This window comes from Drosophila persimilis, unplaced genomic scaffold (genome assembly GCF_003286085.1).
Source record: "Drosophila persimilis strain 14011-0111.01,24,50 unplaced genomic scaffold, DperRS2 tig00000477-arrow-pilon, whole genome shotgun sequence".
Classification (NCBI taxonomy): Eukaryota; Metazoa; Arthropoda; class Insecta; order Diptera; family Drosophilidae; genus Drosophila; species Drosophila persimilis.
Window position 1 is genome coordinate 3,822,839 of NW_020825313.1, and position 18,958 is coordinate 3,841,796.

General features: G+C 41.1%; 1 protein-coding gene across 2 annotated transcripts in view; it reads left to right on the forward strand.

Annotated features, from left to right (window-relative positions):
- Positions 1-18,958, forward strand: part of LOC6603208 (rho GTPase-activating protein 26) — a 287,480-nt gene that overhangs the window by 134,887 nt on the left and 133,635 nt on the right. Inside the window, exons 7-9 of one of the 2 annotated variants that reach the window (XM_026989983.1) lie at positions 16,288-16,601; positions 16,664-16,994; positions 17,053-17,158. In XM_026989983.1, the coding sequence (XP_026845784.1) occupies positions 16,288-16,601; positions 16,664-16,994; positions 17,053-17,158 (751 nt within the window). The remainder of the gene's footprint in view (positions 1-16,287; positions 16,602-16,663; positions 16,995-17,052; positions 17,159-18,958) is intronic. The other variant, XM_026989982.1, reaches the window with a different exon arrangement.

The window sequence follows — 18,958 nt, forward strand, 5'->3', positions numbered from 1 at the left end:
CAAGTACCAAGCGGACCAATCAAAATCCCTAATTAGGTTATTAAGCTTCGCAAACTCGAATTTACGAAAGCAGCGGACACGTTCAGGTAGCCTACTCGACCGATCCAATACAGTCGGTCCTATATCTAGCGACACCTCGAAAGTAGGGTGGTAGGCGTCTTCAGGTATAGTGAGCGGAAGTGCTCGGGTAATAACAACACTATGGTCGGATCAGATACAAAGCATAGATCAAGCAATCGACCCAAGGAATTTTTGACATGATTGACTTGAGACAGGGACAGGTCAAGCAAGCCGTCAACAAAGTCATGTCGTGACATGGGCACTAGGATACTAGACTCGTTTACCGAAGACCAAACAGTTCCTGGCAAGTTGAAGTCACCAAGAACTATCATACGATCTTTATCAGATAGCGAGGAAGAAACAGCGGTTAAAGCGGACAAGTGCTGCTCACAAATTGAAATATCCGAAGAAGGTGGAATATACGAGCAAGTAATGAATATAGCGAAAGCGGGAAGAATCAGTTATACACACAGGAATTCCAGTTCCGGTTGAACCTGGCATGTGAAGTGTTCCTACGTGGAGTTAGAGTCCACTGAAATCAGAACCCCTCCTGCACGTCGAGACGAACGGTCCTTTCTAAAGTTGTGTACCGACCTGCCCAATCCTCGGAACTAAGAATGTCCGGCTTTAACCAGGTTTCGGTAAGCACAACACTATCCCGGAAAAGAATGCTGAGCTTACTACGCAAGCCTCTTACATTCTGATAGGTTACTAAAAAAGAAGTTAGTTTTTTGGAAAGGTGGAAGCAAGACGGGAAGTTGAGGAAGAGGAAGTTGAGGTTGAGGGTGGCACACTGGAAAGATTTGGAAGGGATATGGGGGGCCTATTCTTCTTCTTAGCCTTAAACTATTTCACCACCAAATGCTCCGGCTAAAATTTGGCGGAGCAAATGGTGTCAAATTGAGTTGGGGAGATGCTTATCTTAAACGAGGCTATTTCCCTGGCATAAGAGAAGTTGAATTTCTCCACCTTTAACCCCACGGCTTTTATTTTGCTTTGAATAAAAGCAATTATATCATTAGATGTGAGGTCAGGGGCCAGCCGTGAGACAAAAACTAGTCGTTTTGGTGGGACTCCCACCAGTGGTTTCGTCACCACAGGTCGTGTACCTGTGGTGGCAATATCCGGAGGTCCGGAACGTCTATTTACTGGTGGGATCGGGATAGACGGGACAACTAGCGAACTTGCGGACACCACGGACACGGACGCTGCAGACGTACTTGGCTGCACATTCTCCGAGGCGATGAATTCGGCTACCGAATCTGCATCGCCAGCAGCTGTCGTTGCCTTTGGAGTGGCAAACGAGATCAACTGCTGCACACTTGGAGTGGTCGGAGTCAGTTTTTCGGCGTCGCACGGCTGAGTGACGGTTGGCACTTGCAGATCCCGCGGAGTGACCTTTTTGCTCCTCGGAGACTCATTCAGCCGTTTTAAACCGGTAAACTGAGCCTCCATGGCTAGGAGCCGATCGTATTGGTTTTTGAAACCAACGGTCAGCTTCGTCTGCCTCATGAAAGATACCATGTCTTTCTCCACCGCACGGCATGCCTCGCAACTGTAATGCAAGCCATTACGTTTGGCTATAGCATCACTCACGAGGCCAGAAAATCCAGCGCATTTTGCGTGCACTACGCTGTCGCAGAGCCAGCAGGGGACATTCGGCTGATCGTGGGTGATCTGCTTCTTACAGGTTTTTTTGGCACAGACCACAGCGTATTCCATTTTATTATTATTTATTTACAATTATTTGCAAAACAAATTGGTATCAGTCCAATGTGCCAGACAACGCTCAAAGCGGAATTGGTAAAAAAAGAGAGCAGACTGGAGAGCGGTTATAGCGAGAGCTACTAAACAGAGAGCGCTATTGCTTAGGAAGTTTAAAGAGCGAGAGAGAAAGAACAGTTTTTGAAGTTGAGGTGATAGCGAGAGAGTGATAAAGCAACAAAAGCTACCAGACGAGAGCGGACTGCAATGCAATGTAATGCGTACTCACTCACTGCAACAACACAAACACAAGCACAAGCCGACGCCGAAAAATAAAAAGTTAAATAATGTTTTAACACAAATCAAAAGGCATGCACTCGCGTAATAGAATAGGTTTCCAGATTGTTGTCTGGTTAGGAAGTATAATTAGAATTTAGTTAGGAAAACACCGGTTGTTTATTCAAAACAAAAGGAAAAAATGCGGAGCGCAAAACAAAAACACGTCTAATCACTACGAAAGAGAACGAGATATTTATAAACAAATATATATCAAATATATATCCAATACAACATTTTTAACTGGTTCTCTTTCTATCTTATTCTTCAACTAAACTATAGTGCTATCTCTATTTTGCGTAACCTGAAGCTGAAAGTTAATTCATCTATATCTATAACTGAAACTGTTTTCCTGTTGTTTTTGTTTTGTTTTTGGTTCGTAACTGAACTCTGGACTTATTGGGGCATCTACTTAAGCCATCTACATAAGGCATGTATTTACCACTTCGATGATTCACTGTGTAGTCACAATTTTCAAGTTCAATTGCCCATCTAGCAATTTTTGAATTTAAAGTTTTCTTACATAAGGTTAAAGTAAGGGCACCACAATCGGTTGTTATTCGGAACGGTAATCTTTCAAAGTATATCTTAAATTTATTCAATGAGTAGATTATGGCTAGAGTTTCTAATTCATAACTATGATACCTGTTTTCTGCTTGCGTTGTTGCTTGAGGAAAAAATATGAGTTCGGATGAAATTTGTGATTTTGTAATAAAATTCCTCTAAACCATTCGGCACAATATAGCGCTAGAACTGGTACTGAGGCCAGTCTCTCACAGAGATAATTAAATATTGTCACACATTTGTAATCTAGCTGCAATTTCCCTATAGTTTTTGTCAGAGTTTGCAATGGTTAGCAACTTTCGAGTAACCCGGAATGAATCTCTTGAAGTAAGAAAAGAATCCTAAGCATTTTTGCATATCTGCGGAATTAGTTGGTTTTGGGGAGTTGCTTTATTGTCGTGGTGTGGTCATTATTTGGCTTAATTCCATCCTTGCTTAATGTGAATTAAAAAATTCTATACTAGTGTAAAAAACACTTGCTTAACTTGATTTCTAGTCTATATTCTTCTAGGAGGCGTAATACTTTACTTAAGACAACAAAGTGTTCTTCTATAGATTTAGTTCCGATTGCAATGTCATCCATTTATACAACAACATTTCCTTGTTTTATTAATGTGCCGAATATATTGTTTACAAATCGCTGAAAGACAGCTGATGCATTTCGCAAACCGAATGGCATGCTAAGATATTCGTATTATCCGTTTGGTGTCATAAGAGATGTAAATTGAATTGAATTCTCTGCCACTTCACCTGGTGGAAACTACTTTTCAGATCCAGAAGGGAGAAATACTTATTGCCTTTCATTCTCTCTATGCAATCATTTATAAATGGCAATGGGTACCCATCTCTTACTGTTATCTTATTCAATTGTCTATAAGAAACGCACAGCCTTTTCTCACCTGATTTTTTGTTTAACCAGTAAAATTTCGGTGGCATAAGGGGAATCACTCGGTCTAATATGGCCTTTAGCCAGCAATTCTTCAATAAGTTTGTCAACTAATCTTTTGTCATGATATGAGAGCTTTCTTGGTGTTGAATATATTGGGGCTTGTTTGTAATCAATATTGTAATCCTCAATGTCAATTTCGTCTATATTGTAAATATTCTGACTATCGGAAGTTTGCTCAATTGTATCTAGAAGCGCATTACTTACCCAATAGCAAGTCTTCTGACATGTATTCATCTGGCATAATATAAAACAAAATCATATTTTCAATGCCATGATAGGTTATGTGTAAGTACATTTTTTTTTTAATAAGTGAAAAGATGTGAGGCGCTGACACTACGGAGGCTTGATGGTAACAGAATATATTTTTTGATGTTTTGGAATGGTAATGTTGAAGCTCTTACAATATTAACGGCACTGCCCGTGTCGAACATAACGGAAAGAATATTTTTATAAGTCTTGCGTTTTGGATCAGTGTAAAAATATACTCTTACCTGGTCAAATATTTGAACAAATGGGTATTCGTCGCTGTCTTCATCTCTGGGAGTTTTTGGTTCCATTGCTGATTTGGTGTACTTTTGCTGTACCTCCAGGCACGTCTTTATAGTGTGGCTGAGAGAGCCGCAACGGAAGCAGGACCCCTTCACACATTTGGAAGCCTTACAATCTGAAGCGTAGTGTCCAAACAACGAACAATTGTAGCATCGCGTCTCACCATTCGATGTTAATGAAGATTGTATCGAAGCTGAAGAGATAGTCGATGAGTTCAATTGTGTTTTGTTTTTTGCTCGTAAGTCCGCATATCGATGAGATTTGCTTAATTTCTTAAGCTCGTTGATAGTCTTCGCTCCATACAACAAGGCAATGGCTGGTGACGTGTCACGGAAACCATCGATGATAAAGTAGACTGCTTCAATCTCACATACACGTGCACACAACGCCAACTCTAGCATCTGCAAAATGTACCCCATAACGGATTTGCCGGAATGTAGAAGTTGCCTGAATGTCTGAAGTTGCATCATAAAATCGGTTGTCGAACATGCTTTATGAAATGTTTTCAGAAAGTTGGTTTTAATTTGGTCATAGTTTTCTGAAGTGAGCATGAATGTGTCTGCCTCTGAATTTGGTGGAATTAAAAAGCGTGCGTATCTTATCTTGTAGGCGTCAATTTCATCAACAGCAGAACAAGCACGCTCTAATTTTGTAATCCACAAATCAGCGTCTTGGTCCCTCGGATTCGAGAATCAGACCATTGCACGGATCACTTCTTTGACGCTGCTACTCTCCGCCATTAGTTTTGTGAGAAAAGCCCTTTTTATAACCGATACTCAAAATGAGTATAGGGGTATATTAGATTTGTGGTGAAAGTGGATGTGTATAACGTCCAGAAGGAAGCGTTTCCGTATTTATGTTCTTGATCAGCATCAACAGCCGAGTCGACTGAGCCCTGTCTGTCTGTCAGTCCCTAAGAGCGCTTAGTGCTCAAAGACTATAAGAGCTAGAGCAACGACATTTTGTATTCGGATTTCTGTGATATGTCACTGTTACAAGTATATTTCAAAACTACGCCCCACTCACTCCCGCCCCCACAAAGGACGAAAATCTGTGTCATCCACAACTGCAAGAATACGAGAAAACAAAAAACGCAGAATCGTAGAAAATGATTATATCTTCTAAATTACAGACTCTGTACCAGATCGTTTTATTATTATAGCCAGAATGAAACCACTGTTACGAGAATATTTCAAACTTTGCCCCGCCCACTTTCGCCTCCACAAAGGGCGAAAATCTGTGGCATCCACAATTTCAAAGATACAAGAAAACTGAAAACGCAAAATCGTAGAGGATGACTATATGTTGTAGAGTGTAAAATTTTAACCAGGTCGTATAATTATTATAGCCAGAATCAAGAAAACAATTTCATTCTTTCTCGCCCTGTCTCTCTCTAACACACAGGTTTCATGGTCGGTTTTGCCAATTGCAAAATATGAGTTCAAGGATCTCAGAACCCATAAGAGCTAGAGCAACCAAATTTGGTATCCACACTCCTGTGATATCGGACCTTGACCGTTTTGTCTCAGAATTTCGCCACACCCCCTTCCGCCCCCGCAAAGGACGAAAATCTGGGGCATCCACAAAAAAAGACTATTAACGCTAGAGTAACCAAACTTAGTTTCCGCACTCCTGTTAGATCTCACTATAAAACGTATATTTAAAAATTTCGACCCAACCCCTTCCGCTCCCACAAAAGACGAAAATCTGTTGCATCCACAATATTGCACATTCGAGAAAACTAAAAACGCAGAATCATAGATCATGACCATATCTATCAGATTGCTGAATCTGGATCAGATCGGATCATTTTTGTAGCCAAAAGCAAGAAATCAATTTGCAGTGGCTACGCAGCGGCCGACGTCACGCTCAGACTGATTTTCTGTCTCTCTCGCACGCACTCTTTGTTGTGTCGTTTAATATTAGCGGCGTCTGCCGGAGGAGAGCCATACTGACTAAGTATGCACTGTGTGTTTCACTAGCTTATTAATATTGCAAGCATCTCTCGTCTCATTTTCGAGCAATTTGTTAGGCGTTCGTTCAGCAAATGAATCAAATATATACAAATAGGTAGAATATTATAGGCTACAATTAGATCATATAGGGGTAGACAGAATAGAATAGATTATATACAATTCAGAAATAAATATAGCGGTCGCGTGCGCGTTACGAGTCATCTAAAAACGGGTATAAATGTAGAGTTGCGGTCTCCGCAGCAACTCACAACGTTCCCCCTCGTTTTTTTTTCGGTTTATAATTTTATGGTGCCAGGCCCACTGGCCAGACGACGGAACTTGTGCTTGCGATGACGATCGCTGTAGATGTGATTTCTGCTATGCAGACCAGTCTCCCTCGCAGCTCTCGTCAGTGATGAAACATGAGAAAAGAGGGATACAGCGATGAAGAGCGTAGGGAGAAGAACCCAAGCAAAACAAATAACAACAAGCTGCGCTATGTTCAGAGATCTGGTCTTTATAACACTTTTTGCTGCAATGGGCAGGCCGAGCAGCCAGAATGAACAAATAAATTTTCAGTGGCTACGCAACGTTTTCCACGGGGCTTACTCATTTCCTCTCTTTCACACACTCTTCCTTGTGCAGTGTCCACCCTCTGGCGGTAGGAAGCCATACTGAATAGATATCGGGTATAAATGTAGAGCTGCCATTCACAACGTTCCTGCTCGTTTCGTTTTTAAACGATGAGAAATGCTTTGTTCAATCACTCTCAAAGTTCTTGCCACTTCTTGCTGATGCTGACATTCATATTCATCCAATAGTGCAAATATTAATAGATGTTGACATGCAATGACTGCGAGAGAGATGTTGTAGCATCTACACCATGATGGAATTATACAAGGTGGTCTGGTCGGCAAAAAACTGTGCCTTAACTTATGCTAGCAATAAGTGCGAGTGAAAGGCACATAGTATAGTGAATGTGAGTGAGACGGCATATGTTGATGTTGATTAACCCTTAACAGGCCCGTGGGGCTTAAATTTAAAATAAAATGATTTTACTGATTTATTAAAATTTAAGTTTTATGCAGCCATTAATAATTTTTCTTCAACATTTTTATACCCAATACTCAAAATGAGTATAGGGGTATATTAGATTTGTGGTGAAAATGGATATGTGTAACGTCCAGAAAGAATCGTTTCCGACCCCTTCAAATAATATATATTCTTGATCAGCATCAATAGCCGAGTCGATTGAGCCCTGTCTTTCTGTTCGTCCTTATAAGCGCCTAGTGCTCAAAAACTATAAGAGCTAGAGCAACGACATTTTATATTCGGACTTCTGGGATATGTCACTGTTACAAGTATATTTCAAAACTTCGCCCCGCCCACTTCCGCCCCCACAAAGGGCAAAAATCTGTATATTTCCGCTAACGGGCAACTTTTCTCCGCTGGAGGACATCTTATATCCGCTGGTGGAAAACTTATCTGCGCTGGCGCACAACATATCTCCGCTGGCGGACAACGTATCTCCGCTGGCTGACAGCTTATCTCCGCTGACGGACAACTTTTCTCCGCTGGGGGACATTTTATACACTCTGGTGGAAAACATATCTCTGCTGGCGGAAATTTTGTATCCGCTGGCGAACAGTTCTTCTCCGTTGGCGGACATCTTATATCTAGTGGCAGAAAACTTAGTGGAAAATTAGCACTACACAACTAAGAAACTAAACATGCATTCATGGTAATATGGTAGACGGAATTATAATCCGATCATAATACCCTAAACGGTTCATGCAAGGAATAAAATTTCTAGTGAGTCTAATAGGAATCGTGGAGTTTATGCGGCACAACAGATCAGGGCTGTCTATGTCACCCCCGATCAAGTTGTGCATAAAAATCACACCAAGCATTTTTCTACGGTTAACTAAGGATGGGAGGTTTACTAATAGCAGTCTACTAGAGTACAAGCACGCCCATGGCCTTATTTATCATGGTAGAAATGTGTTCAGAAAACTTTAGCTTGGCGTCTATTATAACAGCAAGATCATCCACCAGGGTAATTCTCCCAAGAGAACTACCAAATAGGGTATAGGGAGCCAACAAGGGGCTAGAACGATGAAATGTCATAACTTGCATTTCGAGGCATTGAGGTGTAACAAGTTTGCACAACACCATGACTGAAAGTTATTGAGATCGGACTACAAGCGAGAATGAAATGAAATGTCCTTATACTGGACACAAAGTTTAACATCATCCGCATACATAAGTACTCGAGAATATGTTAATACCGAAGGCAAGTCATTAATAAAGAGTGTGAAGAGTAAGGGGCCTAGATGGCTGCCCTATGGTACTCCCGAAGAAACCTTTACTGGTGAAGAGAGGGAGTTTTTGAAGAGGACTCTTTGAGACCTGAAACAAAGTTAGTTAGAAATTCATCTCAGGAGGTTGGACGGATACCCTAAAAAGTAAAGTTGATGTGCTAGAAGGTAATGGTTCACAGAGTCAAATTCTTTACTAAGGTCGGTGTAAAAACCATCCGTCTGTAAGTTACCTTGAAAGCCTTTAATAATGAAAGTTCTAACAAGTTCGTGGTGGTTGATAGCCGCTTTATAAATCCATGCTAAGTTGGAGATATAAGTGACTTGCAGAGATGTTGCAAGTGCGTTGTTAAAACCTTCTCAAACAATTTGGGAATAGCGGATAACTTTGCTAATCCTCTATCATTTTTGGCGTCAGACTTGCTATCTTTTTTATGGAGAGGAATTATAAATGATTCCTTGCAGATCGGGGGGGAAGCAAGAAGAATCAATGGACAGGGTGAATAGTTTAAGCAAGAGTCCACTCAGTGCCTCGGCGCAGTACCTGAGTACACAACCTGGAACCCCGTCTGGACCCGGTGAAAACACCGGCTTAACTAGTCGAAGATCATGAAGTAAGGAACATTCATTTAACAAGGGACTGAAAATGCCGTTCCACCTCGTTCAACCGTATGGGTACGGATGACCAGAGTAGCTTTCCTCAAAATAGGTGGTTTGGAAAAATTGGACAAAAATATCGGCAATTGCCTGATCATTATTTGCCGACGTATTACAAAATGATAGCGAGGATGGGTGTGCGGACATTCCACGCTTACTGTTTACGAAGCAGTAAAACTGTTTAGGGTCCTGAGAAAAACGTATCCTGCATCGAGATATGTAGTTCTTATAGCATTGAGCACTAAGAACGGAAAAGTTTGATCGCTATTACATAGCGAGAGAGAGAGAGTAGGAGAACCAACTTCTTGAAATTTTTTATAGTCCTGTTTTTAAGCTGTTTAGACTGGTCTTTTTGGTGAACTAAGAACGTTTCCCAGATCTAATCGGAAAAGAAAGCGGGACACAAGAATTAAAAAATGTGCCAAGAGCATTGTACAAAACGTTTGTGCCTTTTATGACATCAGTGCACAAGTACAAAGCGGACCAATCCCTAATTAGATTATTAAGCTTCGTAAACTCGGCTTTACGAAAGCAACGGACACGTCCAGGTGGCCTTCTCGACCGATCCAATACAGTTGGTCCCATATCTAGCGACACTTCGAACGTAGGATGGTAGGCGTCTTCAGGTATAGTGAGCGGAACGGCTCGGGTTAGCAACACTAAGATCGGATCCGATACAAAGCACAGATCAAGCAATCGACCCAAGGAATTTTTCAAATGGTTGACTTGAGACAGGGACAGGTCAAGCAAGCCGTCAACAAAGTCATGTCGGACATGGGGACTAGGTTACTAGACTCGTTTACCGAAGACCAAACAGTTCCTGGCAAGTTGAAGTCACCAAGAACTATCATACGATCTTTATCAGATAGCGAGGAAGAAACAGCGGTTAAAACGGACAAGTGCTGCTCACAAATTGAAATATCCGAAGAAGGTGGAATATACGAGCAAGTAATGAATATAGCGAAAGCGGGAAGAATCAGTTATACACACAGGAAATCCAGTTCCTGTTGAACTTGGACTGTGAAGTGTTCCGACGTAAAGTTAGAGTCCACTGCAATCAGAACCCCTCCTGCACGTCGAGACGAACGGTCGTTTCCAAAAGTTTTATACCGGCCTGTTAAAACCTCGGAACTAAGAATGTCTGGCTTTAACCAGGTAAACCGGCTTTCAGTAAACACAATACCGTGGGAAGCAAATCCTACACTATCCCGGAAAAGAATGCTGAGCTTACTACGCAAGACTTTAACATTCCTTTAACATACTAAAAGGGAGACAAAAGACTCGTTCTCTTTCGTAGTGATCAGACGCGTTTTTGTTTTGCGCTCCGCATTTGTTTCTTTTTGTTTTGAATAAACAGCCGGTGTTTTCCTAAATAAACTTTAATTAACTTCCTAACCAGCCAACAATCTGGAAACCAGTGAGTGAGTACGCATAACATTGCAATGCAGTCCGCTCTTGTCTGGTAGCTTTTGTTGTGTTATCACTCTCTCCCTATCACCTAAACTTAAATAACTGTTCTTTCTCTCTCGCTCTCGTAACTTTCTGTTCAGTAGCTCTCTCTCGCTCTCATTAGCTGCTGCTGCAACTGTTCTCTGTTTGATAGCCATTTGTTTTGAAATATTATTTTATTTTAATTTTGTTCAAATTTTTTATTATGGAGTTTTCTGTTGTATGTGCCAAAAAATCATGCAATAAGCAGATCACCCACGATCAGCCGATTATCCCCTGCTGGCTCTGCGACAGCGTAGTGCACGCAAAATGCGCTGGATTTTCTGGCCTTGTGAGTGATACCATTTCAAAGCGTAATGGTTTGCACTACAGTTGCGAGTCATGCCGTGCGGTGGAGAAAGATTTAGTAGCTTTTATGAGGCAGATGCGAAGTGGCTTTAAGGGATCTACAAGTACCAATAGTCGCTCAGCCGCTGGTTGTCAAAAATCGGACTCCGACCACGCAAAGTGTACAGCAGCTGATTTCATTTGCCATCCCAAGGGCAACGACAGCTGCTGGCGAAGCAGATTCGGTTGCCGAATTCATCGCTTCGGAGAATGTGCAGCCAAGTACGTCTGCAGCGTCCGTGTCCGTAGTGTTCGCAAGCTCACTAGTTGTCCCGTCCATCCCGATTCCACCAGTAAATAGACGTTCCGGACCTCCGGATATTGTCACCACAGGTACTAGGCCTGTGGTGCCCAAACCACTAGTGGGAGTCCCACCAAAACGACAAGTTTTTGTCTCACGGCTGGCCCCTGACCTCACATCTAATGATGTAATTGCTTTTATTCAAAGCAAAATAAAAGCCGTGGGGTTAAAGGTGGAGAAATTCAACTTCTCTTATGCCAGGGAAATAGCCTCGTTTAAGATAAGCATCTCCCCAACTCAATTTGACACCATTTGCTCCGGCCAAAATTTGGCGGCCAAAATTTGGTGGTGTAGGAGTTTAAGGCTAAGAAGAACAATAGGCCCCCCAAACTAACTTCTCTTTTAGTAACGTATCAGAATGTTAGAGGCCTGCGTAGTTAGCTCAGCATTCTTTTCCGGGATAGTGTTGTGCTTACCGAAACCTGGTTAAAGCCGGAGATTCTTAGTTCCGAGGTTTTAACAGGCCGGTACACAACTTTTAGGAAAGACCGTTCGTCTCGACGTGCAGGAGGGGTTCTGATTGCAGTGGACTCTAACTTCCCGACGGAACACTTCACCGTCCAAGTTCAACAGGAACTGGAATTCCTGTGTGTAAACGTGATTATTCTCGCTTTTGATATATTCATTTTTTGCTCGTATATTCCACCTTCTTCGCAACAATTGTCCGCATTAACCGCTGTATCTTCCTCGCTATCAGATAAAGATCATATGATAGTTCTTGGTGACTTCAACTTGCCAGGAACTGTCTGGTCTTCGGTAAAAGAGTAGACTAGTAACCTAGTGCCCATGTCACGACATGACTTTGTTGACGGCTTGCTTGACCTGTCCCTGTCTCAAGTCAACCATGTGAAAAATTCCTTGGGTCGATTGCTTGATTTGTGCTTTGTATCGGATCCGACCATAGTGTTGTTAACCCGAGCCCTTCCACTCACTATACCTGAAGACGCCTACCATCCTACGTCCGAAGTGTCGCTAGATATAGGACCAGCTCTATTGGAACGGTCAAGTAGGCTACCTGAACGTGTCCGTTGCTTTCGTAAAGCCGAGTTTGCGACGCTTAATAACCTCATTAGGGATTTTGATTGGTTCGCTTTGTACTTGTGCACTGATGTCATAAAAGGCACAAACATTTTTTACAATGCTCTTGGCAGCTCTTGGAATCTTTTGATTCTTGTGTCCCGCTTTCTTGTCCGATTAGATCTGGAAAATCCCCATGGTTTACCAAAGAGTTATCCAGTCTAAAAAACTTAAAATCAAGACTTAATAAAAAATTTCAAGAAATGGGCTCTCCTACTTCTCACTCTCGTTATGTAATAGCTCGGTCACAATTTTTAGTTCTTAATGCTCAATGCTATAAGAACTACCTATCTCGTTGCAGGATACGTTTTTCTCAGGACCCTAAACAGTTTTACTGCTTCGTAAACAGTAAGCGTAGAACGTCCGCACACCCATCCTCGCTGTCATTTTGTAATACGTCGGCAGATAATGATCAGGCAATTGCCGATTTTTTTGCCCAGTTTTTCCAAACAACCTATTCTGAGGAACGCTACTCTGGTCAACCGTACCCATACGGATTACCGAAGTCGAACGGCATTTTCAGTCCCTTGTTAAAAGAATATTCCCTACTTCATGATCTTCGACTAGTTAAGCCGGTGTTTTCACCGGGTCCAGACGGGGTTCCAGGTTGTGTACTCAGATACTGCACCGAGGCTCTGTGTGGACCATTGCTTAAACTATTCACCCTGTCCATTGATTCCTCTTGCTTCCCCCCAATCTGGAAGGAATCGTTTATAATTCCTCTCCATAAAAAAGGTAGCAAGTCTGATGCAAAAAATTATAGAGGTATAGCAAAGTTATCCGCTATTCCCAAATTGTTTGAGAAGGTTTTAGCTCCGAACTTGCAACATCTCTGCAAGTCACTTATATCTCCAACTCAGCATGGATTTATAAGGCGGCGATCAACCACCACGAACTTGTTAGAGTTTACCTTTTTCATTATTAAAGGCTTTCAAGGTAACTTACAGACGGATGTTATTTACACCGACTTTAGTAAAGCATTCGACTCTGTAAACCATTCCCCTTTAGCACATAAACTTGACCTTTTAGGGTTTCCGCCCAACCTCCTGAGATGGATTTCTAGCTATCTTTGTTCTAGGTCTCAAAGAGTCCTCTTCAAAAACTCCCTCTCTTTACCAGTAAAGGTTTCTTCGGGAGTACCACAGGGCAGCCATCTAGGCCGCTTACTCTTCACACTCTTAATTAATGACTTGCCTTCATTATTAACATACTCTCGAGTACTTATGTCTGCGACTTAAACTCTGTGTCCAGTACAAGGACATTTCATTTCATTCTCGCTTGCAATCCGATCTCAATAGCTTTCAGTCATGGTGTTGTGCAAACTTGTTACACCTTAATGCCTCGAAATGCAAAGTTATGACATTTCATCGTTCTAGCCCTTTGTTGGCTCCCTACACCCTATTTGGTGGTTCTCTTGAGAGAATTACCCTGGTGGATGATCTGGGTGTTATGTTAGACCCAAAGTTAAAGTTTTCCGAACACATTTCTACCATGGTAAATAAGGCCATGGGTGTGCTTGGGTTTATAAAGAGGTGGTCAAAGGAATTTGACGACCACTATATAACAAAGACTCTCTATACCTCGCTTGTTCGTCCGATCTTAGAATACGGCTCCTGTGTATGGTGCCCTCAGTACAAGCAAAGACTATACAATACCAAGATGTTGCATGAGGAACAAATTCTTTTTCAATTTTCGTTTGACGCTTCATGGTACGGGCGCGCGGGGCTATTACTTCAATTCTCTTTTACGCTACCTTCGCCTCCGAAATGCTACTCGGCTTGTGTCGAGAGAAAGAATACAAAAACAAAATATGAATCGTCTGCGTGCCGAAACCGTAGGGCAGCGTGGTCGCTGATGTCTTTGGCGCGGCACAGTGGGGACTCAGCCGAAATAGTAAAAAAATTGTATGAGTGCTTTAGATAAATTCTAATAGAGAATTTTTCAAACCAAATTTTCCCACTGTGCCGCTCCAAAGACATCGGCGATCCGCGACCACCGCTTCGACGGTGCTGAGGCTCGAGAGTCCAGAATTGCCGAACAGACGAAACCGATGGGCAGCGGGGTCGCGGTAGAGACGAAGTACAGGCGAAAAGGGAATTGAAACCCCTCGCGCTCTCTCGTGCCTTTTGGGTTCTAATGTTAGGACCCGCCATAGAACAGCTTTTTGGTCGCTCATGCAACATCTTGGTATTGTATAGTCTTTGGTACAAGGTACACCAGGACCGTATAGAATCAGTACAGAAAAACTTTTTACTCTTTGCTCTACGGGGCCTTAACTGGGATGCGGGTGTAAGACTCCCATCTTACTCTAGTAGACTACTATTAGTAAACCTCCCATCCTTAGTTAACCGTAGAAAAATGCTTGGTGTGATTTTTATGCACAACTTGATCGGGGGTGACATAGACAGCCCTGATCTGTTGAGCCGCATAAACTTCACGATACCTATTAGACTGACTAGAAATTTTATACCGTTGTTCCTTCCACTTTGTAGATCGAATAATTCCTTGCATGAACCGTTTAGGGTCTTATGCTCGGATTATAATTCCCTCTACCATATTCTATCCAACACTAATTCTCTTCCTCTTATTAAATTATTAATCCTTACACACCTTTCTATTAATTAGTAACTGTAGTGGTATTTGTATTTTGATTGCATGCTTAGTTTCTTAGTAAGTTTAGTGCTAATTTTCCTCGAATGTTAGTCTAATATCTATCTTTCTTGCATGTTCGCGTTCGGTTCGGCATCGCACCGTGCGTCATGCGGCAGCACCCCTCGGTCGGTTGGGCAGGGGAGGGCTGCGTTTTGCCTGGGATCCGCGTCTAACAGCCTTCTGCTGGTTTCACACGGGCCACTTGACGGTGCAGTATGTCAACTGCATGTCAACGTCCAAGAAAAAAAAAAGTTGAGGTTCAGGGTGGCATACTGGAATGATTTGTATGAATTATGGGGGGCCTATTCTTCTTCTTAGCCTTAAACTCCCTCACCACCAAATGCTCCGGCCAAAATTTGGCAGAGCAAATGGTGTCAAATTGAGTTGGGGAAATGCTTATCTTAAACGACGCTATCTCCCTGGCATAAGAGAAGTTAAAAATCCTGCATCTATAAACTTTTCACCTGTCCATAAGTTTTTCGCTAATAGCAGCCACACCATATGTTGAATTTTTCGAATTAAAAGAAAAATGCTTACTTGGCTCAATAGTTGGCATTTTTACTGACAACAAAATATTTTACGCCTCTCCAATCGTCCACATATATGTATGTATAATGATCAGAAATTGCCCACAGATGCCTTACCTTAAATTTCATTCTTCTGATCTGACATTTTTTATCAGAATTTACAGCTAGCGCAATCTAATGCAAATCGTCGGTTTTCAATTTATACACCCGATGAGTTTGAACAAATTTAGAATATTATATCGCGACAAAATTGTATAAAAATGTATTTTTATTGAATTTATTGCTCTGAAAACCTATTAAAATAGGAAAATGTTACATTTTTCGTAATTTTTTGCTATTTTTATGTTTTTCTTAAAAAATGATACTTGATAACATATTGAAATAACTAAAAATCGCTGAAAATTATATAATTTTGGACTTTTTCATTATTTTTTTTACATATGTTTCCGTACTCATATAAAAAAATGAAAGTTCCGAAAGATACCAATAACATTTCAGATGAACATTGGTCGCATTAATCCTATGTGATTTGCAAGATCAAAAAGTATATTTTATAAACTGTGAAAGAGAATGAAATTATTGTGGATTTCCCGCAGATATGGGCTTATCTAGTAGATAGCTATAGCTTCTTTCACTAATTTTACATTTTTTTTTCTTTCATTAACGCTTTGAATATTATTAATTCGTAAACAAAAAACATCTGATTCTGCTAGAAAAATACTTGGAGTTCTGAATACTAGGCTTCACACCGAAAAATAAATCGCATACCTGAACTGATTATTTAATTGCAAACGAATCTTAGGTTCCCTTCTGAAAATCTCAATTTTAGAGCCTTTTAAAGCAACATGGACAAAATACTATTGCACATTTAAAAAGCAAAAGCGCGAGTTTACCATGTTGCAGTTTAATCAGATGAATCACAACTTTACAAAACCTGAGGTACGAGAAGATGAGAAGCTGACGTTGTTCTCTTGCCAGCGAAGAGCCTCCGAATTCGAGAAGCGCTTTTGTTTTGATTTGACGTTTAAGGAGAAACCAGGAATCGTGTACACATTTCAAGCTTTGAGCGAGAAAGACTACCGCTCCTGGCTAAGTGCAATGGATGGGACGGAGCCGGTAAGTTTAAACTTATAACGATTCATGTAACTAATAAAACCATATGTATTTACCCTGTAAAGGCATTTCTGGCACCCGGTAAGATAAAGGGTAACGAAGCATATCAACTAGACGAAACCGGCTTCATATTTGTTCGCCGATGCATTAACGTACTAGAAAGTCGTGGCCTTGAAGACGAAGGTATTTATCGTAAGAGTGGCGTGGGTACCAAAATTACCAAGCTTTTAGCACTGGGTATGAACCGAAAGGATACAGAAGATGTTTTTATCGAAGAAAAATATCGGGAACTTATGGAAAGCAATACAATTGCTAGCGCTCTCAAAATGTATCTTCGGAATCTGAGTGAGCCGCTGATGACTTATCACTATCATACTCATTTCATTGAAGCCGCCAGTAAGCACTGAATTGCCTAAACCCCTTTGTGCATGGTAATATCTTTTCCGATCTTTAGAACAAGAAGGCCTCAATCAGCGAATAAATGAAGTCCATAAACTAGTCTACAAGTTACCACAGCCTAATTTTGAGATGCTTGACATGGTTATTAAGCATTTAACCGAGTGAGTATCTAATAATTAAAGTATCTAATGAAACCAATTAGTTCAACTCTAGCAGTGATGCATTTATATATTAATACCCGATACTTAGTCAGTATGGCTCTCCTCCGGCTGACGCCGCGAATATTAAACGACACGACAAAGAGTGCGTGCGAGAGAGACAGAAAATCAGTCTGAGCGTGACGTTGGGCGCTGCGTAGCCACTGCAAATTGATTTGTTCCTTTTGGCTATACAAATTATCCGATCTGATCCAGATTCCGCAACCGGATAGATATGGTTATTCTCTATGATTGTGCGTTTTTAGTTTTCTCGAGTCTGCAAAATTGTGGATTTTCGTCCTTTGTGGGGTCGGAAGGGGGGTGGGGCGAAATGTTGAGATATACGTTTTATAGTGAGATCTAACAGGGTGCAGTACGGACACTAAATTTGGTTATTCTAGCGTTAATAGTCTCTGAGATTTGTGGATGCCCCAGATTTTCGTCCTTTGCAGGGGCGGAAGGGGGTGTGGCGAAATTTTGACACAAAACGGTCAAGGTCCGATATCACAGGAGTGTGGATACCAAATTTGGTTGCTCTAGCTCTTATGGGTTCTGAGATCCTTGAACTCATATTTTGCAATTGGCAAACCGACCATGAAACCTGTGTGTTAGAGAGAGACAGAGCGAGAAAGAATGAAATTGTTTTCTTGATTCTGGCTATAATAACTATACGATCTGGTTCAGATTTCGCACTATAGAATTTATAGTCATCTTCTACGATTCTGCGCTTTTAGTTTTCTCGTATCGTCGAAATTGTGGATGCCACAGATTTTCGTTTTCACAAAAGTCTGGATCCAAAACATCGTTGTTCTAGCACTTATAGTCTTTGAGCACTAGGCGCTGATAGGGACGGACAGACAGACAGGGCTCAATCGACTCGGCTATTGATGCTGATCAAGAATATATGTATATACTTTATGGGGTCGGAAACGATTCCTTCTGGACGTTATACACATCCATTTTCACCACAAATCTAATATACCCCAATACTCATTTTGAGTATCGGGTATAAAAATAAAGTATATGAAACATTTTTAATCTATCAAAAAAAGTCGGTTTGTTTCACAGCGAAACAAAAAGGTAAATTTTGTTTTAATTAGTACCAATTGGGTTGCCATTAAGATGACGGGAGCGGGAACGGCATATTGCGTTTTATTGTGTCGGCACACCAAAAAATATTGTATACTCACAAGTATTGAGCACGTATTGAATTTGTTTTATATGAAAGATTTGGTTTGTTTTGTTCCTCATTTCTTACCCGTGTAAACACAATGTGGAAATAACTCGTTTTACTATTTTAACACTTGCTTTTTATCGATTGCATAATCAATTTTGAGTCACGTGTTTTTGATCCGACTCGCAGAATGGTTTGGTCTTTATGTTGTTTTCCCAATATTTGACTCGCTTTTTATGAAATCATTCAAGACACACCTGGTGTTAAGACCTTAAAAGAAAAGTCTAGGCATGAGTTGTAAATTCAAACTAAGTGCTGCATTGGTGAAGTGTTTTCTCCACTTGTGTTTTGTTATAGTATTTTGTAACTGGTTACAGATCTGTGTTTATACCCGAACAGTCATAATCACTTTATGTGATTTCTTTAAAGATCAGTTTTTTGGATACATGAGTGAATGTGTACAATAATCTATTTATGTTTAAACATTCTGCAAGGGGCCGAAAGTGGCATTGTATTGACGATAATATGTTCATGTTTGAACATTCTGCAAAGGGCCGAAAGTGGCATTGTTTTGTATTTTGATTCTTGTG